At 41.0% G+C, this 19768-nt stretch overlaps 1 protein-coding gene across 1 annotated transcript; it reads right to left on the reverse strand.

The window, feature by feature from the left end:
• Window positions 1-222: 222 nt before the first annotated feature.
• On the reverse strand, window positions 223-18758 carry pole3 (polymerase (DNA directed), epsilon 3 (p17 subunit)). Its single transcript, XM_034183223.1, has 4 exons — window positions 18693-18758; window positions 10431-10516; window positions 5266-5384; window positions 223-742 (listed from the first exon to the last, which is right to left on the reverse strand). The coding sequence occupies exons 1-4, from the start codon at window positions 18756-18758 to the stop codon at window positions 558-560; spliced, it is 456 nt and encodes a 151-aa protein (XP_034039114.1). The 3' UTR covers window positions 223-557.
• Window positions 18759-19768: the final 1010 nt, after the last annotated feature.

A 19768-nucleotide genomic window follows, 5' to 3' on the forward strand; every position in this document is an offset into this window, starting at 1 on the left:
TTTGTGTGCTGAATAAATCATTCATTCATTCATGTTCATGCTCTACGAGCGTGGGGCTCTAGTTATTTCAGTTTTCCTGATGTTCTGGGGGGTGTCAGCTGGATGCGTTCCATTACTCTTTGGACATGTACATACATTTAATGACATTAAAGGCGACAAGTTACAATTAAAACTCTTCAAACTAGAGACTTAAACTGATGGACAAGAAAAAGGTAGTTCATCTGCTGTTCATCCAGGTTTGATAATTTAATTAAACTGTAAGAACACACTTTGAATTATTTGGTTAAACTGAAATTTGCTCAACAGACAAAACCAAATGCCCCAAAGATGTCCAAATACTTATGGATCAGACTGAAGTAACAAAACAAAACTTGTATATCTTTTCATTGTGTCCCATCTGCTGATGGACTCTGACATCAGTAGACGTGTTTGAAGACACCTGGAGCTGTAACTCCGCCCCCTGTGAGGTCATGGTAGTTTGGCCTGGAGGGTTGATTAAATGCCATCACCCCCTGACCTCAGTGGAGGAGATGCAGGTTCTGGATGTTCCAGCGGTCTCAGTTCTCCACCTCCTCCTCCTCTGCCGTCACCGCCCCCTCAGCGTCGGCTTCAGGCTCCTCCTCCATGCACTCCTCATCCTCCTCTTCTCTACTTTTATTGGTCTCTGAATCGTTCTTCTTCTCCTTATCTTTGCGCTTCTGCTCCGAAACATCCTTCTTCCCCTTCTGGCCTTTTTTATACACTGTAAAGGAACAAAAGCACTCAGGGTCAGATTTTAGGTTCTGAAACCGTGTCATGTTTTTTGAACCACCCAGTTAACCCGGATAACATGGGGCAGGTGACCCCCAGGAGCAGGGCTGACCTGACCCGGGTTTTAAACTGAGCGCCTTGGGGCAACTGTTTGTTGTGATTTGGCGCTATATAAGAAACAAGTTGATTGATTGATTGACTAATTATGTAGAAAGTCTTGAATAATTAAAAAAATATTCTAAAGTATAAACTATAATTCTTGATGTTAACTGTTTCCTATTTGCATATTTATAAATCTATGATTTTTCTATAAAAAGTCATTATTTCCTCCATGCAGGTGACTTTTCACTGTTTCATGACAGTAAAAAAAAAAAAAAAAACAAAACAAAAAAAAAAAACGATATGATATATACGATAATGATATGAGATCATCCCACCCCTAATATGAAGGTCTTGCATGAAGGAAAATAACTTAAGATTGGACTGACTTGTTAAAAGAAAACTGGCTGTAAAAGTGATGATCGGTTGTAAATTCACCTGCACCAATAAATGTCACATGCACCTTATTTTAAGTCAATATTTTTCATTATTATTATTATTATTTTTTAATTATTATTATTATTATTTAATTTAATTAGCTTATAATGCGCCAAATCACAGCAAAAACCGTCTCAAGGCGCCTTACATAAAACAAGTCAACATAAAATTGAATAAATAATTAAAACTGAATAAAAAATTCAAATACATAAATAAAAACAGAAGTAAAAGAATAAAACAAAAATAAAAACTATCCATAAGAAAGAGAATAAAAATAGGTTTTGAGTCTTGACTTAAAAATGTGCACAGAATCAGACTGCCTCACGGTCGCAGGAAGACTGTTCCACAGGGTGGGTGCACAATACGAAAAGGCTCTTTGACCTGTTGACTTCTTCTTCACCCTGGGAACACAGAGAAGTCCTGCATCCTGCGACGGCAAAGCCCGGGCCGGCACGTAGAGTTCCACCAGATCATTATTAGGGCCCGAGTAGGCAACGTCCTACGAGGACCCTATTGTAATTGCGCTGTTTATTATTATTATTATTATTATTAGGGCCCGAGTAGGCAACGTCCTACGAGGACCCTATTGTAATTGCGCTGTTTATTATTATTATTATTATTATTATTATTAGGGCCCGAGTAGGAAACGTCCTACGAGGACCCTATTGTAATTGCGCTGTTTATTATTATTATTATTATTAGGGCCCGAATAGGCAACGTCCTACGAGGACCCTATTGTAATTGCGCTGTTTATTATTATTATTTATTATTATTATTTATTATTATTAGGGCCCGAGTAGGCAACGTCCTACGAGGACACTATTGTAATTGCGCTGTTTATTATTATTATTATTATTCTCACTCTTGAAATCGAAATTTCGGCCTCTTCCCATGCTCAAAAACTCTCCAAACTTTCCAAAGTCGTCCGGCCGGATCCGAAATTCGATATTTTGGGGGCGTCGCACATGGTCGCAGAAAAATCGCCCCCTAGAAATTTTCAAAAAACCCCTCCGCATTGGGCTTTTTTCGTCGTAGCCTCACGAAATTCGGTACACATATTTACCATGCCAGGATGCACAAAAAAGTCTCTTACTGTCATGGTGAAATATCGACAGGGAGTCGGCCATTTTCATTTTAAGTTTCGATTTTGAGCAAATTTTTACCATTTTTGGCCATACTACTTACATTTGAACGAACTCGTCCTAGGGATTTTATCCAATCGTCTTCAAATTTGGTCAAAATCATCACAACACAATGGTGATCAAAAGTTATCAAAAGATTCTAATTAAGTCAAAAGGCGTGGCTGCTAGGGGTCGTCAAACTTTGGCGAGCTTTTCGGAGCACGCCATTTCACTTCGAACGGCTGTCACGCCCACATACTTCATCGTAGATCCTTCAAACTTGCTGGACATGATGAGGGCTCCACCCTGAACGTCTACATATCTTAAGTTCCCACCTGCGCCATAGCGCTCCCCGGTGGTGGCGGGTAATGTCCTATTTTTACTTTAAGAGGTCCTGATGTCACATACTTAACCTAATCAACTTCATTCCACTTCTAAAACATGCAGAACAAATTGGTGAACGTAGGCGATGAACGCCGTGAAGTTACGAGTAACGGCGTCCGTGTGGCGGCGTGCCGAATATTGCCCATTCGCCATGAAATTACGTTCTTCATTTTGACGGCTTTAATTTTGTCACATCATCATGAAAATTGATACACAGGTCGAGCACGACAACCTCTTACAATTCATAGGGGCGTCTGCCCATGGGCGGGGCAAAATGCCTCAATAGCGCCCCCTTGAAAATTTCAAAAACCCCTCCCCATAGGGGTTTTTTTTGGAATAGGGAGATGAAAATTGGTACACGTGTGACTTGCATAGACGTACAAAAAAGTCTCAGGCACCATGAGTCTACTCCAAACAGGAAGTCGGCCATTTTGCTTTTTCTTCTCATTTTGAAATGATTTCCACATGTTGTATTTGAACAAACTCCTCCTAGGGATTTTGTCCAATGCACTTCAAATTTCTTTGACAGCATCCAAAGATGATACTGACCAAAAGTTATCGAAAGCTTTTCTCTATGTTGAAGGGTGTGGCCGCTATGGTGCCGCCATTTTGACCCTTTGCCATGGGACATCAAGTCATGATAACTCCTTCATGCTTTGCCTGATTGACTTGAAACTTCACATGTATGATGACAGTTGGCCCCTCAACACACCTGGCCCCTCTGTTTGTACACTGAGCGCCCCCTAGTGGATGAACCATCAACATGTCATAACTCCTTCATGCACTGTATGATTTGCTTGAAATTTGAACTGTGGGATGAGTGGTTGCCCCTGTACGCACATGCCCACATTTGGTCACAAGGGAACACACTGCCCAGGGTAGGCGGTCGCGCGGAACGAGGGCCCGTATATGACTGCTTCCAGTCCTAGTTATTTATTATTATTATTATTATTCTCACTTTTGAAATCGAAATTTCCGCCTCTTCCCATGCTCAAAAACTCAAACTTTCCAAAGTTGTCCGGCCAGATCCGAAATGCGATATTTTGGGGGCGTCGCACATGGTCGCAGAAAAATCGTGAAATACCGCCCTCTAGAAATTTTCAAAAACCCCTCCTCATTGGGCTTTTTTCATCGTAGCCTCACGAAATTCGTCCAATGCACTTCAAATTTCTTCCACATCACCCACAGATGATACTGACCAAAAGTTATCGAAAGCTTTTCTTTATGTCGAAGGGTGTGGCCGCTATGGCGCCGCCATTTTGACCCTTCGGCATGAAACATTATACTTAAACAGGTCCTGATGTCACATACTTAACACCATCAACTTCCTTCCACTTCTAAAACATGCTGAACAACTTGGTGAACATAAGCGATGATCGCCATGAACTTACGAGTAACGGCTTCTGTGTAGTGGCGTACCGAATATCGCCCTTTCGCCATGAAATTACGTTCTTCCTTTTCACGGCTTTAATTTTGTCATATCATCATGAAAATTGATACACAGGTCAAGCATGACAACCTCTTACAATTCATAGGGGCTTTGCCCGTGGGCGGGGCAAAATGCCTCAATAGCGCCCCCTTGAAACTTTCAAAAACCCCTCCCCATAGGGATTTTTGTGTACTAGGGAGATGAAAATTGGTACACGTCTGACTTGCATAGACGTACAAAAAAGTCTCTTGCACCATTTGTCTACTCCAAACAGGAAGTCGGCCATTTTTAATTTTCTTGTCATTTTGCCATCATTTCCTCACGTTGTATTTAAATGAACTCCTCCTAGGGATTTTGTCCAATGCACTTCAACTTTCTTTGACAACATCCAAAGTTGATACTGACCAAAAGTTATCGTAAGCTTTTCTCTATGTTGAAGGGTGTGGCCGCTATGGTGCCGCCATTTTGACCCTTTGCCATGGAACATCAAGTCATGATAACTCCTTCATGCTTTGCCTGATTGACTTGAAACTTCACATGTATGATGACGGTTGGCCCCTGAACACACCCGGCCCCTCTGTTTGTACACTGAGCGCCCCCTAGTGGATGAACAATCAACATGTCATAACTCCTTGATTCATTGTGTGATTTGTTTAAAATTTTAACTGTGTGATGACTGGTTGGCCCTGCATGCACATGCCCACATGTGGTCACAAGGGCACCCACTGGCCTGGGTAAGCGGTTGCGCGGAACAATGGCCCGTATATGACTGTTTGCAGTCCTAGTTATTATTATTATTATTTCATTAGACAAAGGGGAGGTATTCAGTAACTTTGGGCATTCTGTTAAATATTCTGATTATACAATATTGATTCCTTACCATTTATTTCTGAGCATATTTTAAAAATCTATAAAATCTATAGTTTAATTGGTTGGGGGGGGGGGGGGGGGAATAACACAGAGCAGGAAGGCAACAGGTCGGAAAAAAAAAAAAAATATCCGAGCCGTGCCCACATATTTATTGACCTGACTGTCCACACACACCTTCTAAAGCTTCTCTGAGAGGCTCCAGGAATCGTTCGAACTCCATTTCCTCCATCGCGGCCAAGACGTCTCCTGCATTCAGAGTTTTTCTTTTTGCCTTCATTGCAAAGTTGTTCGCACTGCAGAGAGAGAAAGAAAAGATTATTAATACTCATCACAAATGTATTTAAAATTATTTTATGCTGATGTCACCAAGTTAGCGTGTTCAAAAGAGTGTTTGGGACTGAAACTCATAGCATCATGATGTTTGTTAAACAATCTTAAAGTTGCTTTTTAAGCCCTGAATCAATACAATTCAAATTCAGTTCCTTGCAGATGGAGCGGGAAAGAATTTTCAGCAGAGGGTGCAGTGGAAAAACCGCCATTAAAAACAGACGCAAGAAACACTTTTTTGGGGGGAGGATGGCAAGAGATCGCAGTGGGGATTTTTCCATGTCAATCAAATTAGGCACTGACAAATATTTCAGGACCGTCAACCAGACGGCGCCAAAATGAGTCGAGCCAAACGCAGGTCAGACCGAGGCGAAGAGTCACGAAGGCAAAGGTCAAGTCTGCTGTGGAACCCTGTGTCCAATTTTCATGCACAGCACGAAAAAGTTAATGAAAGATCTCAGCGACAGGTAGGGATGGGTATCGATAAGAGTTTATCGATACCATTATCGATCCGATTTCTTATCGATTCCCTTATCGATACCTCTTGCGAATCTTTTGTGTCCTAAAAGTAGGCTTTACAGGTTTTCTATGTCAGCAGGTCAAAGAGCTTTTTCTTATTGTGCACCTGCTCTGTGGAACGGTCTTCCTGCACCCGTGAGGCAGTCGGAGTCCGTGGACATTTTTAAAGACTTAAAGCCTATTTTTATTCTCTTTCTTATGAATAGTTTTTAATCTGTTTTATTCTTTTACTTCTATTTTTAATTATGTATTTTAATTTTAATTTTTTATTTATGTATTTTAATTTTTTATGTTGAACTGTTCTGTGTGAGGCGCCTTGAGATGGCTTTTGTAGTGATTTAGCACTTTATAAGCCGAATAAATTGAAATTGAATTGAACAACATTTTATTGAGTCTTAAAGTAAATAAATATGAAATTGGTCACTGGATACGGACATAATAAACTCTACATGGTGGATCCTTGATCTCTGGACATAAATAGAAATAAAGAAAATCTGTAGTTTTTGTCAAAAGCATTTCCTTTCAGACATTATTGGCATGAATGTCTTTCCATACATCTGAGCTCTTGCAGCTGCTGTGCTGCACGTCAGGATGTAATTCATAAAGACGTCTCATTTTGGGAGGAAAAAAAAATGTTTTAGTCAATTGTAGTTACTTGTCTGTATTACAGCGTTTGGAAAGAGGTGTCATTTTATTTAAAGCTGCAATTCATTTTGAAGTTATTAATTCCGGCGGTGGACTAGCTACTGTATATAAAGAAAGCTACACCTGTTGGCAGGTACCGGCAGATCTGTTTTCCAACTTTGAACTGCAGACTTTTGTGATAAGCTCTGATATTCCAGTCCAGTGCGCACTGGTGTATCGCCCTCCAAAGCCAAATAAAGACTTCATTCAGGACTTTACTGACTTTGTGGCCAGCTTATCATTGAATTACGATCACTTTCTGATTGTTGGGGATTTTAATATCCACGTCTGTTGCGAATCCAAGCCGATGGTTAAAGACTTCTTGGATTTGACTGACTCTTTTAATTTGACTCAGTCTGTGTCAAGCTGTACGCATGAGAAGGGGCATATTTTAGACATTGTGCTCTCTTTCGGTCTTAAGACTAATGTAACTGAGATTTGTGAAACCCATTTCTCTGATCACTTTGCTGTTTTATTCTCTGTAACGTTGACTCGGAGCGTGGTCAGTCTGTGCGCCACGGCGCACACATTCAATACTGAGTCAGCCGCCCTGTTTTCTGATGCATTTCATGAAACATATAGAAACGACTCAGATAACACAACTCCTGATGAACTCCTTTCTTATTTTAATGTTGCGTGCACAAAGGCTTTGGACTCTGTGGCTCCTTTATGGCTGAAGCACTTAAAGCCCACGGCACAGCCTTGGCTAAATGAGCACACTAGTGAACTCAGGCGCTCTTGTAGGCGCGCTGAGCGACAATGGAAAAAAGATCATCTTCACGTTTCCTTGCAAATACTGAGGGACAGACTGTCCGAGTATCAGAGAGCAGCTAAAGCTGCTAAAACTAGATTCATGTCAGATCTTGTGTCCTCAAACTGTCATAAACCTCAAGTGCTTTTTAACACTCTGAATTCGCTCATAAATCCTTGTGCGAGCAATACTGCTGTGCCCTCGGCCAGCCTTTGTGAAGATTTTCTCTCTTATTTCAGAGATAAAATCTCTGATCTTAGATCATGTCCTGTAACTGAGGTGGAGTCAGCAGATCCATCCATGTGTCATGCTGTTTTTGATTGTTTTAATCCTGTATCTATTTGGGAGCTGACTAAAATTGTTAATCAGCTTAAGTCTTCTTCCTGCACTTTGGACATTGTTCCAGGTCATTTGTTTAAAGATGTTTTTCAGTGTACTGGTCCGTACATTGCTGAACTTGTGAACGCTTCTCTATCAAGTGGCTGTTTTCCGTCAGCTCTAAAACATGCTGTAGTCCAGCCACTCATCAAAAAGAACAATCTTGACCCAAATGTGTTGTCCAACTATAAACTGATCTCTAAATTGCCATTTGTGTCTAAAGTCTTAGAGAAAGCTGTCTATGACCAATTGCAGGCTTATCTGGATCTTAATGAAATAGGGGAGAAGTTTCAATCTGGTTTTAAATTAAGACACAGTACTGAAACAGCCCTTTTAAAAGTTTTCAATGATCTTCTTTTAACTGTTGATGCTGGGAACTCTGTGGTTTTTCTGTGTTTAGATTTATCTGCAGCCTTTGACACAGTGGACCACAGTGTCCTTGTGACTCGCCTTGAGATGCACATAGGTATTAAGGGTTCAGCGCTGAATTGGTTTCGGTCCTATCTTTCCAACAGACGTTTATCTGTTAATGTAGGACAGTACTCTTCCTCTGTGCCTCCTCTTAAATATGGCGTGCCCCAGGGCTCAGTTTTAGCACCACTTCTCTTTGCTTTGTACATGATCCCTCTTGGGTCTGTTTTTAAAAAAGTCTGTTTTCATTGTTTTGCAGACGACATTCAGATTTACTTTCCTGTTATTTCCTGTGATACCCAGGCTGCTGTAAAAATACTACAGGACTGTCTAAATGATGTACAAGTCTGGACGAGAGCTAATTTTCTGAATCTTAATAAAAATAAAACTGAGATTTTAGTGTTCGAGCAAAGTAACCCTCTACAAGGACAAGACAGTGTTATTGGTCCTCTGTCCACTTTTTGCCGCCCTTTTGTAAAAAATCTAGGGGTGATAGCTGACCCATTGCTCAGATTTGATAAGCACATCAGCTCTGTCATCAGGGCCAGCTTCTTTCAGCTGAGGAGTCTTTCCAAGATTAAATCTTATTTTACTCGAGTTGATTTTGAAAGAGCTATCCATGCATTTATAACGTCACGTCTGGATTATTGTAATGCTCTCTACGTTGGGCTGGACCAGCGCTCCCTACAGTGCCTGCAGAGTGTACAGAATGCTGCAGCCCGCCTTTTGACTAAAACAAAGAAGCATGAGCACATCACCCCTGTGCTCTGCACCTTACACTGGCTCCCTGTCGGCTTTCATGTTAAATATAAAGTTTTGCTGATTGTTTTTAAGTGTCTGCACTGTATAGGCCCGATGTATCTGAGTGAGCTCTTGCAGCCGTACACTCCACATAGGGCTCTGAGGTCAGCTGACCAGCTTCTCCTGGCTGTTCCTAAAGACAGGCTTAAATCCAGAGGTGATAGAGCCTTTTCTGTGGTAGCGCCACGACTCTGGAACAGTCTTCCTCGGTCTGTCAGGTCCTCAGAGTCTGTAGGACAGTTTAAGTCCAGACTGAAAACTCATCTCTTCTCCCTGGCTTTCAACACTGGCTAAGTGGTGAATGCTTAGCTCTGCTATTTTGCTCTGTATTTTTAGATTATTTATTTTATTATTTTCCTTTAATATTTTACACTTTTGTATTGCTATTATTGTGAAGCACTTTGGTCAGCTGCAGCTGTGTTTTAAATGTGCTATATAAATAAATTTGAATTGAATTGATAATTCTGACCGGACTCTGTCTCAGCAGAGAGCCGCGCAACGTTTGGAGCTGTGTCAATGGAATGGAGGACGATTCTTGTTTCTTGACTGCAACAAGAGTCCCAGTTAGTGACTTTAATCCACACAAAAGTGACTCACGATATTTTAATGTCTTTGAGAGGAGTTAAGAAGCGGACTTGCCATTTCTGAAGAGCAGCGAATCAAAGAAACCAACGAGCTAGTTGATCGAAGCTTTCCTTCATTGGTTCACGCTTCAAAGTGGTGTCGCACTGCAGAAACGGTTGATTACAGACCCGCTGCAGGGTCTGTAATCAATGTAGAGGAATGGTCATTTTCCCGACAAACACCCTCAAAACAACGGGCTGCTCTGAAGGACCATAAGGGAATCGTTAAGCAAAAAGACTATTGATATTGGTGGATCGAATCATTTCTTAACGATATCCGAAAAGGACCGGTTCTCCATACCCAACCCTAGCGACAGGTCGCCTGCCTGATGCACTGCGGCGGTCACATTGCGATATAACAAATAAGTCGAAACTGCCGGACCTGAATGCAAAACATGGCTGTGCAGTCAAGTCCAGGGTTATGAAAGAAACACTGACGGGAAGCAATTTACTTTAAAAAGCACTTAATTTAGTTTTTTAAAATGCTGGCCAAGTGGTTAACGTGCTTGGTTTCAGTGCGAAAGGTTCCCGGTTCAAACCCTACCCCTGCCACATTTCTCCATGCAATGTGGAGTTGCATCAGGAAGGGCATCCGGTGTAAAACTTGTGCCAATTAAACATGCAGATTCACCTTGAATCAGCACCCAGCAATCGTGTTAAGCGTCATATCTGGAGATAGGATTATCATCCCAGCCAGAGTTTGTCCGTAACAGAGGAACACGTCAACAAAAAAATATAATAAAAAGGTCAGCTGCAGCCAACGGCCATGTTCGATTGACTGGTTTCAGGGACACCTGTGGTTTAAAACGTGACACTGAGGAGGATCTGTGGAGCGTTTTCCTCACCAGGACGTGGCGTAGAGCACAAACACACTGGCTGCTTGGGAAATGGCTCTCCTCGCTTCTTTAGACACATTCACACCGTCTGGGAGCTGATGAAACACACACACACACACCAAGTGAACATGAAGGTTTTTATTTCTGCAATTTGTACAAATACATAACAAGGACACAAGTCACGTGACAAGAACATTCCATTTTGAAAAATCTTGATTTTTTTTTTTCTTCGTTTTTAATGTTCACCAAGGATGTAATAAAATCAGCTGCGTTTATTTATTTATTTGTCTGTCTGTCTGTTAGCAGGATTATGTCAAAACTACTGGACAGATTTTGATGAGATTTTCACCACAGATAGATATGAGGCCATGAAAGACGACATGACTGTATTAAAAACTGACATCATTGTGTAAAGGATCTTACCGCATGGGCTCAGAACACTTCAGAAAATCATTGTTAGTTAACACACTTCAGATTCAGAAAACTTTATTGATCCCAGAAGACAATTCGTCGCTACATCTACAAGTGCAAATTAAAACTCTACCATGTAAAGTGAAAGCCAAACATCAACAACATCCAGAAACACCGCCGCCTTCTCTGGACCCGAGCTCATTTGAAATGGACAGACGCAAAGTGGAAAAGTGTGCTGTGGTCTGATGAGTCCACATTTCAAATTGTTTTTGGAAATCATGGACATTGTGTCCTCCAGACAAAAGAGGAAAAAGACCATCCAGATTGTTACCAGTGCAAAATTCAAAAGCCAGCATCTGTGATGGCACCATCAATGCTGAAGGTACATCCAGGTTTTGGAGCAACACATGCTGCCATCCAAACAACGTCTTTTTCAGGGACGTCCCTGCTTATTTCAGCAAGACAATGCCAAGCCACATTCTGCACGTGTTACAACAACGTGGCTTCATAGTAAAAGAGTGCGGGTACTAGACTGGCCTGCTTGCAGTCCAGACCTGTCACCCATTGAAAATGTGTGGCACATTATGAAGCACAAAATACGACAACGGAGACCCCGGACTGTTGAACAACTGAAGTCGTACATCAAGCAAGAATGAGAAAGAATTCCACCTACAAAGCTTCAACAATTAGTGTCCTCAGTTCCCAAACGCTTATTGAGTGTTGTTACAACCCCTGGCAAAAATGATGGAATCACCGGCCTCGGAGGATGTTCATTCAGTTGTTTAATTTTGTAGAAAAAAAGCAGATCACAGACATGACACAAAACTAAAGTCATTTCAAATGGCAACTTCTGGCTTTAAGAAACACTATAAGAAATCAGGAAAAAAAATTGTGGCAGTCAGTAACGGTTACTTTTTTAGACCAAGCAGAGGGAAAAAAATATGGAATCACTCAATTCTGAGGAAAAAAATTATGGAATCATGAAAAACAAAAGAACGCTCCAACACATCACTAGTATTTTGTGCACCACCTCTGGCTTTTATAACAGCTTGCAGTCTCTGAGGCATGGACTTAATGAGTGACAAACAGTACTCTTCATCAATCTGGCTCCAACTTTCTCTGATTGCTGTTGCCAGATCAGCTTTGCAGGTTGGAGCCTTGTCATGGACCATTTTCTTCAACTTCCACCAAAGATTTTCAATTGGATTAAGATACGGACTATTTGCAGGCCATGACATTGACCCTATGTGTCTTTTTGCAAGGAATGTTTTCACAGTTTTTGCTCTATGGCAAGATGCATTATCTTGAAAAATGATTTCATCATCCCCAAACATCCTTTCAATTGATGGGATAAGAAAAGTGTCCAAAATATCAATGTAAACTTGTGCATTTATTGATGATGTAATGACAGCCATCTCCCCAGTGCCTTTACCTGACATGCAGCCCCATATCATCAATGACTGTGGAAATTTACATGTTCTCTTCAGGCAGTCATCTTTATAAATCTCACTGGAACGGCACCAAACAAAAGTTCCAGCATCATCACCTTGCCCAATGCAGATTCGAGATTCATCACTGAATATGACTTTCATCCAGTCATCCACAGTCCATGATTGCTTTTCCTTAGCCCATTGTAACCTTGTTTTTTTCTGTTTAGGTGTTAATGATGGCTTTCGGTTAGCTTTTCTGTATGTAAATCCCATTTCCTTTAGGCGGTTTCTTACAGTTCGGTCACAGACGTTGACTCCAGTTTCCTCCCATTCGTTCCTCATTTGTTTTGTTGTGCATTTTTGAGACATATTGCTTTAAGTTTTCTGTCTTGACGCTTTGATGTCTTCCTTGGTCTACCAGTATGTTTGCCTTTAACAACCTTCCCATGTTGTTTGTATTTGGTCCAGAATTTAGACACAGCTGACTGTGAACAACCAACATCTTTTGCAACATTGCGTGATGATTTACCCTCTTTTAAGAGTTTGATAATCCTCTCCTTTGTTTCAATTGACATCTCTCGTGTTGGAGCCATGATTCATGTCAGTCCACTTGGTGCAACAGCTCTCCAAGGTGTGATCACTCCTTTTTAGATGCAGACTAATGAGCAGATCTTATTTGATGAAGGTGTTAGTTTTGGGGATGAAAATTTACAGGGTGATTCCATAATTTTTTCCTCAGAATTGAGTGATTCCATATTTTTTTTCCCTCTGCTTGGTCTAAAAAAGTAACCGTTACTGACTGCCACAGCTTTTTTTCTTGATTTCTTATAGTGTTTCTTAAAGCCAGAAAGTTGCCATTTGAAATGACTTTAGTTTTGTGTCATGTCTGTGATCTGCTTTTTTTCTACAAAATTAAACAACTGAATGAACATCCTCCGAGGCCGGTGATTCCATAATTATTGCCAGGGCTTGTAGAAGGAAAGGTGATGTGACACAGTGGTAAACATACCACTGTCCCAGCTTTTTTGAAACGTGTTGCAGGCATCCATTTCAAAATGAGCAAATATTTGCACAAAAACAATAAAGTTTATCAGTTTGAACATTCCCATCACACCTGATACTAATGCCAACAGACAGTGCATCTGGAAAGAATTCACTTGGCTTCACTTTCACATTTTGTTATGTTACAGCCTTATTCCAAAATAGAGTAAATTCATTTTCCCCTCAAAATTCTACTCACAAGACACCATAATGACAACATGAAAACTTTTTTTTATATTATTATTATTATTGCACATTTATTAAAAACAAGAACAAACAGAGATTTCTGACATCCACCAAACCGGATCTGGATCACCTCCAAAAGTCAGTGGAGTCTTCCATGCCCTAATATCTATCTATGGTGAAAGTTTCATCAAACTCTGTCCAGTAGTTTTGATGTAATATTGCTAAAAGCCAGCCAGCCAGCCAACTAAATAAATAAACAAATAAACAAACACCAATGATTTTGGCCTTGGCGGATCTAATAAAAAATTAAGAAATCACATGTACATAAGTATTCACGGCCATTCCTCAATACTTTGTTGATGCACCTTTGGCAGCAATTCCAGCCTGAAGTCTTCTTGAATATGATGCCACAAGCTTGGTGCACCTATCTTTGGGCAGTTTGGTCCATTCCTCTTTGCAGCACCTCTCAAGCTCTTTCAGGTTGGATAAGAAGCGTCGGTGCACAGACATTTTCAGATCTCTCCAGAGATGTTCAGTTGGATTCAGGTCTGGGTTCTGGCTGGACCACTCAAGGACATTCACAGAGTTGTCCTGAAGCCACTCCTTTGATATCTTGGCTGTGTGTTTAGGGTCACTGTCCTGCTGAAAGATGACCCGTCACCCCAGTCTGAGGTCCAGAGCGCTCTGGAGCAGGTTTTCATCCAGGATCTCTGTACATTGCTGCATTCATCTTTCCCTCAATCCTGACAAGTCTCCCCGTTCGTGCCGCTGAAAAAGATCTCCACAGCATGATGCTGCCACCACCATGCTTCACTGTAGGGATGGTGCCTGGTTTCCTCCAAACATGACGCCAAAGAGTTCAATCTTTATCTCATCGGACCAGAGAATTTTGTCATTCTTCATGTGTCTTTTGTCAAACTCCAGGTGGGCTGCCATGTGCCTTTTACTAAGGAGTGGCTTCCGTCTGGCCACTCTACCATACAGGCCTGATTGCTGGATTGCTGCAGAGATGGTTGTCCTTCTGGAAGGTTCTCCTCTCTCCACAGAGGAATACTGGAGCTCTGACAGAGTGACCACCGGGTTCTTGGTCACCTCCCTGACTAAGGTATTTCTCCCTGATCGCTCAGTTTAGATGGGCGGCCAGCTCTAGAAGAGTCCAGGTGGAGCTGAACTTCTTCCACTTACAGATGATGGAGGCCACTGTGTTCATTAGGACCTTCAAAGCAGCAGAAATGTTTGTTCCCTTCCCCAGATTTGTGCCTCCAGACAATTCCATCTCTGAGGTCTACAAACAATTCCTTTGCCTTCATGTTTGGTTTGTGCTCTGACTGTCAACTGTGGGACCTTATATATAGACAGGTGTGTGTCTTTCCAAATCATGTCCAATCAACTGAATTTACCTCAGGTGGACACCAATTAAGCTGTAGAAACATCTTGAGGATGATCAGTGGAAACAGGAGGCACCTGAGCTCAGTTTTGAGCTTCATGGCAAAGACTGTGAATACTTGTATGCAATATGTAAAAATGAGTTCCTTCATCTGCTCCTTTGTTTTTCACTCTGGGAATGAGGATCTGCATGTTGATTTGACAAGTTTTACAGCGGATGCCCTTCCTCACGCAACATTACACAGAGAAATGTGGCAGCGGTGGGGTTTGAACCAGAAAGTTTCCGCACTGAAACCAAGCACACTAACTACTCTACTTGGGCACCACCGCTGCTCTGCGAATACTCATGTACATGTGATTTATTAGTTTTTATTTTTAATAAATTTGCAAAAATCTCAAAAAAGGAAAAAAAAAAAAAAAACTTTTTTCACATTGTCATTGTGTGTAGAATTTTGAGGAAAAATTAATTTAATCCATTTTGGAATAAGGCTGTAACATAAAAGGGGGGAAAAGTGAAGCGCTGTGAATACTTTCTAGTTGCAGAGCTTCACTGTAGAGCTTCACATACATCAGCGTTCCATTTTTACTCCATAATGTTGGTGTTGAACTCGTGTGCCTTAATTGAGAGAGTGTCAACTTAGAACATGGCGCCATTTTGGTTCCAACTGCGCTGAACTACTGAATGAACCTTTTATGGTTTCAACATTTTTTAAAAATCCTTTAACCACATACAGCAACACATCCAGGTACAGGTGCTATAAAAATAAATATAAAAATAGTTAAGCTATCAAATTTACAATTTATGATTTATTTAATTAATTTAAAGCCTGATTTATGCAGCTGCAGCTCTGTAACTTCGTGTCATGTACGTGACAGTTTTAAAGTTCTCCGTCTCTGGATTTTGCTTTATTCTGGACTAATTTGACCCTCAACAAGCTTTTCTTTCTTTCTTTTTTTTTCAGTCATCACCTCCAAATCAAAGGGAAGCTGAACATTTTCGTCTTTTTCAGACTTTGTGCTGTAAACGTGCAGACTTTTCTGATCCATTTGTAATCAGCGTGCGCACTGTAAAAACCGATTAAAATATGATGGCAGACGAAGGAGTTAAAGAGAAAAGTGTCAAATCACAGCCTTTTGTGTCTGATTTAACAGGTGCACGTCAGGCTGTTCCCCAAGTCTGAACACGGTTTGAAAAAATAACGGTTATGCTTTTAATCCCAGAAATGACTCTGGTCCCACTTTCCTCAAATCAGTGAGTGTCAGAGCTGAACTTTAATTTGTACCTCTGTTACTGTGCACGTCCAGACTGCTCGGGGGTTTTAATGGAATTCACTGCGATCAGACGGGACATTTTATCCGATATGAGTGATATCCATGTAACAGATTAGTTACAGCCAGAAGGTGCCAAACATCTCCGGGGAATCCTGAATCGGGACATGCGCCTCATTTAATGACCAGGTCAAAATTTCCTCTGAAAATGTTTTTCTGCCAAATGTATTTGATCCATTATTAAAATGTAATCAGCTTGCACACTGCAAAAAAACTATTATAATATGATGGCAGACGAAGCAGTGAAAGCAGCAAGGTGTGAACTCACAGCCTTTTCCTGTGTCTGATTTAACAGGTGCATGTCAGACTGTGGCTCCGAGTCTGAGCACTGTGTGAAAAAAATAAACGGTAAGGCTTTTAAACACGGAAATGACTCCGGTCCCACATGCGAGGGGTTTAATGGAAATACATTGATTGGGTGGGACATTTTATCCAACGTGAGTGAAAATCCGTGTACAAAATCAACACAACACAAAAACTTTGGGACTTTTTTTGTGACTGTCTGGTTTATATGATGACGGTTTAGGTGAGTTTTACTGTACATGGGACTGAACAATAAATTTACCTCTCAAAGTTTTGATGAAGTCACTTCCATCCCACACGGTTGACTTTATTTTCCCAAATGTTTCTTCTGTTGGGATCTGAAGGGAATCTATACATCTTGAAGCTCTTGTGTCTATTTGTGCATCCAAATGCACAACAACCCGACATTTTCAGCAAATAATAAAATAGCTGGATTTACATGCAGCGAACCCAAGATAGCACCATGAGTAACGCGATTGTTTTGTTTCCCAACTCATCATGTCGCCACTCTCTCTATTAAGGCGCACTATGTAGACCTGCCCCCCCCCCCCAAAAAAAGTAGACGGTTGCCCAGTTCTGGATGACCTCTTTTAAAGTCCTGCTATACAGAGCCATAATGCAACTGAATGTCCTTCATTGTGTATTGTTGTATTGGGTATTTGGATGTCATCTAGCTGAAGAAGTCTGGGTGGTGTAGCCCTTCTACTTAAAGTGTGAAGCCACATTATGTGTGGTGCAATCATTTGCCAGAAATGGATCACTTTGCCCGGTTCTGGATCTCACACTCTGTGTCACTTTGGGTTTATTCCTGGCATCTGGCTGGAGCCCTTCTAATGCAGAATGATACACACTGTGCCCGAGAATGTGTTTTGGACACAAAATGATAGAAATTATACTTATTAAATGTGTGGAGGTGAGATTTCTCTCAAGTTAAAAAGTAAAAGCCCCCACATTCATGCCCATTCGTGATTCTGAGATGACCCCCAAAGTCCACAAGGCTCACAAGTACTGACACAAGGCTGCTGCTTCAGTGATCCACAACCGGCAAATTTTCGCGCCGGAGATAAATGTGCCCAGAAATTAAACAGCAAGACATAACACACTGACATTTTCTACACAAGTAAGTATTTTCCCACTCTAGAACCAAAAACACCGAATGGCTAATTCACCTTTGCTATGTCTTATAGATTGTTACTTTCAAACTTGCAGGAATGGGTAAGTGAGAAAAAGCGCGCACACCACAGACACCGGGATGTTTTGATTCCTCTGCTGATCACAAAGATGGCTGGATCCGGTCGAGCTTGTGGTTGTTTGTAGACAAAACATCAGTCTTTCCATTGGTACCAAGTATTAACTTATTCCTGCTGATTACGAGAAACAGTGGCGCAAATACTACAGCAGTGATCCGGAACCGGCAATGATGCGGAACTGGGCAAGTGATTGTAGCTATCCACATGTAGCCATATTAGCAAACCGAAATTCTATTTGTATGTGTGCAGCCTTGCTATGGTTACGGGTTGCAGTTAACCTGGTTTAGGAATCTATGTTAAAACGCTAACTATCTAATCATGTGACCTATACTGACCAATGAGAAAGAGATGCTACATATAAATACAGCTAGGTACAGATAGCTACTGTTAACCACAAAAAAATCCATCCTGGTTGGGCTCCAGTATAATTTACTGTATTAATTATTATTTACTATTTACTGTATCAACAGCGGAACCAAATCAACAAGTGGTTCAACCAAACCAGAAAAACAACTTTTAGTGTTTCAACTATGAAACTGTATTTAAATATTTTTCATGATGTTTTACTTTGATTCTTTACCGTATTTAGATTTATGGGTTTTAATTAGCAAATAAATCCTCAGATTACTCTCAAACTCAATTTAACAGTCAATCAATTCAATCAATTTTTTTATATAGCGCCAAATCACAACAAACAGTTGCCCCAAGGCGCTTTATATTGTAAGGCAAGGCCATACAATAATTATGTAAAACCCCAACGGTCAAAACGACCCCCTGTGAGCAAGCACTTGGCTACAGTGGGAAGGAACAGTGAAATAATTTAACAGTAACCATTAGTTTGTCGTCAGTTAACGACTGATGACAGCCATACATCGTTACCGACTAATCGTCCGTGGGCAGTAAACGTCGGTTTTGGTCGTGTTTTCGGAGCTCACCGCCTCTTTGATGATCCGGGTGATGACCGCGTTGGGGAGGTTCAGATCCTCCGGTCTCTCTGCCATGTTACCGGACAAACCGTCGTTACCGTCAACTTCAGATCCACGTATAAGTACGAACACTAATCAGCCAAACTCCGATAAAGTCAGGTTGAAAACACAAACGAGTCCATAACGCGAGGCTTGTTTTGGGACGTTTCCCGCGGAGACAGCGACCACGCGCTGTCCGTCTTCTTCGTGAGCTGACGTGACGCGAGGCAAGAAAATAAAACGTGCTTTACTGCCACCAACTGGTTTGGTGGGAAGCAAGCGCCTGTGCGTCTGGCTTTCTCACGCGCGCACACGCACACATAAATAATTTTAGCCATTTGGATTTCTTAAATAAGGAGGAAGAAGAATCAAATCAAATCAAATCCCTCTGTGTATGTGTGGTTATGGAGGAATAAAAGTGCCACAATTAAATAAATAGACATCATTAAATAATTACTTAAATGTGTCATTAATTAATTAAATGGGTGACCCTGAACAAAAACGGAAGCAGCTAAAAAGTCACCAGCAACCATACCTGCTTGCCACAAGACAAAAAATAACAATAATTATGACCTAATGCTGAAAAAAAAATTACACATAATTATGAGACACTAATGCAAATTCTTTTAAACATTATAATTCATAAATATGAGCTAGTGATGATGATACGGGCCATCAGGGTCCAGTTTACATGTAGGAAGGGGTACTTTCTGTGGGGATTTCACGAGTCCAACAAAACAGAATAAAGTGGTGTTTTCTGGAATTGCCTCTGCAAAATAATGAAAAAAAGATGTTTAGTTTTGACACAATATTCCAGAACAGCTTCCTGGTGCACGTATGCTGAGCAGCATTGGAATCCCAGATGACCAATACACCCACAAAAATACACTCTGGTGTATATATCATATTGTGGGGGACATTCAACATGTAATGGGCATAATTCACCATACCGAGTGTGTTTCCTTTTTGGTATGTGTAACATGCCCAGATGTGCAGAGGTACTGTTTGAATGTCTCAGCCTGCATGAGCTGATCATCAACCCAGCT

The sequence above is a fragment of the Thalassophryne amazonica genome, chromosome 2 (assembly GCF_902500255.1).
Source record: "Thalassophryne amazonica chromosome 2, fThaAma1.1, whole genome shotgun sequence".
NCBI lineage: Eukaryota > Metazoa > Chordata > Actinopteri > Batrachoidiformes > Batrachoididae > Thalassophryne > Thalassophryne amazonica.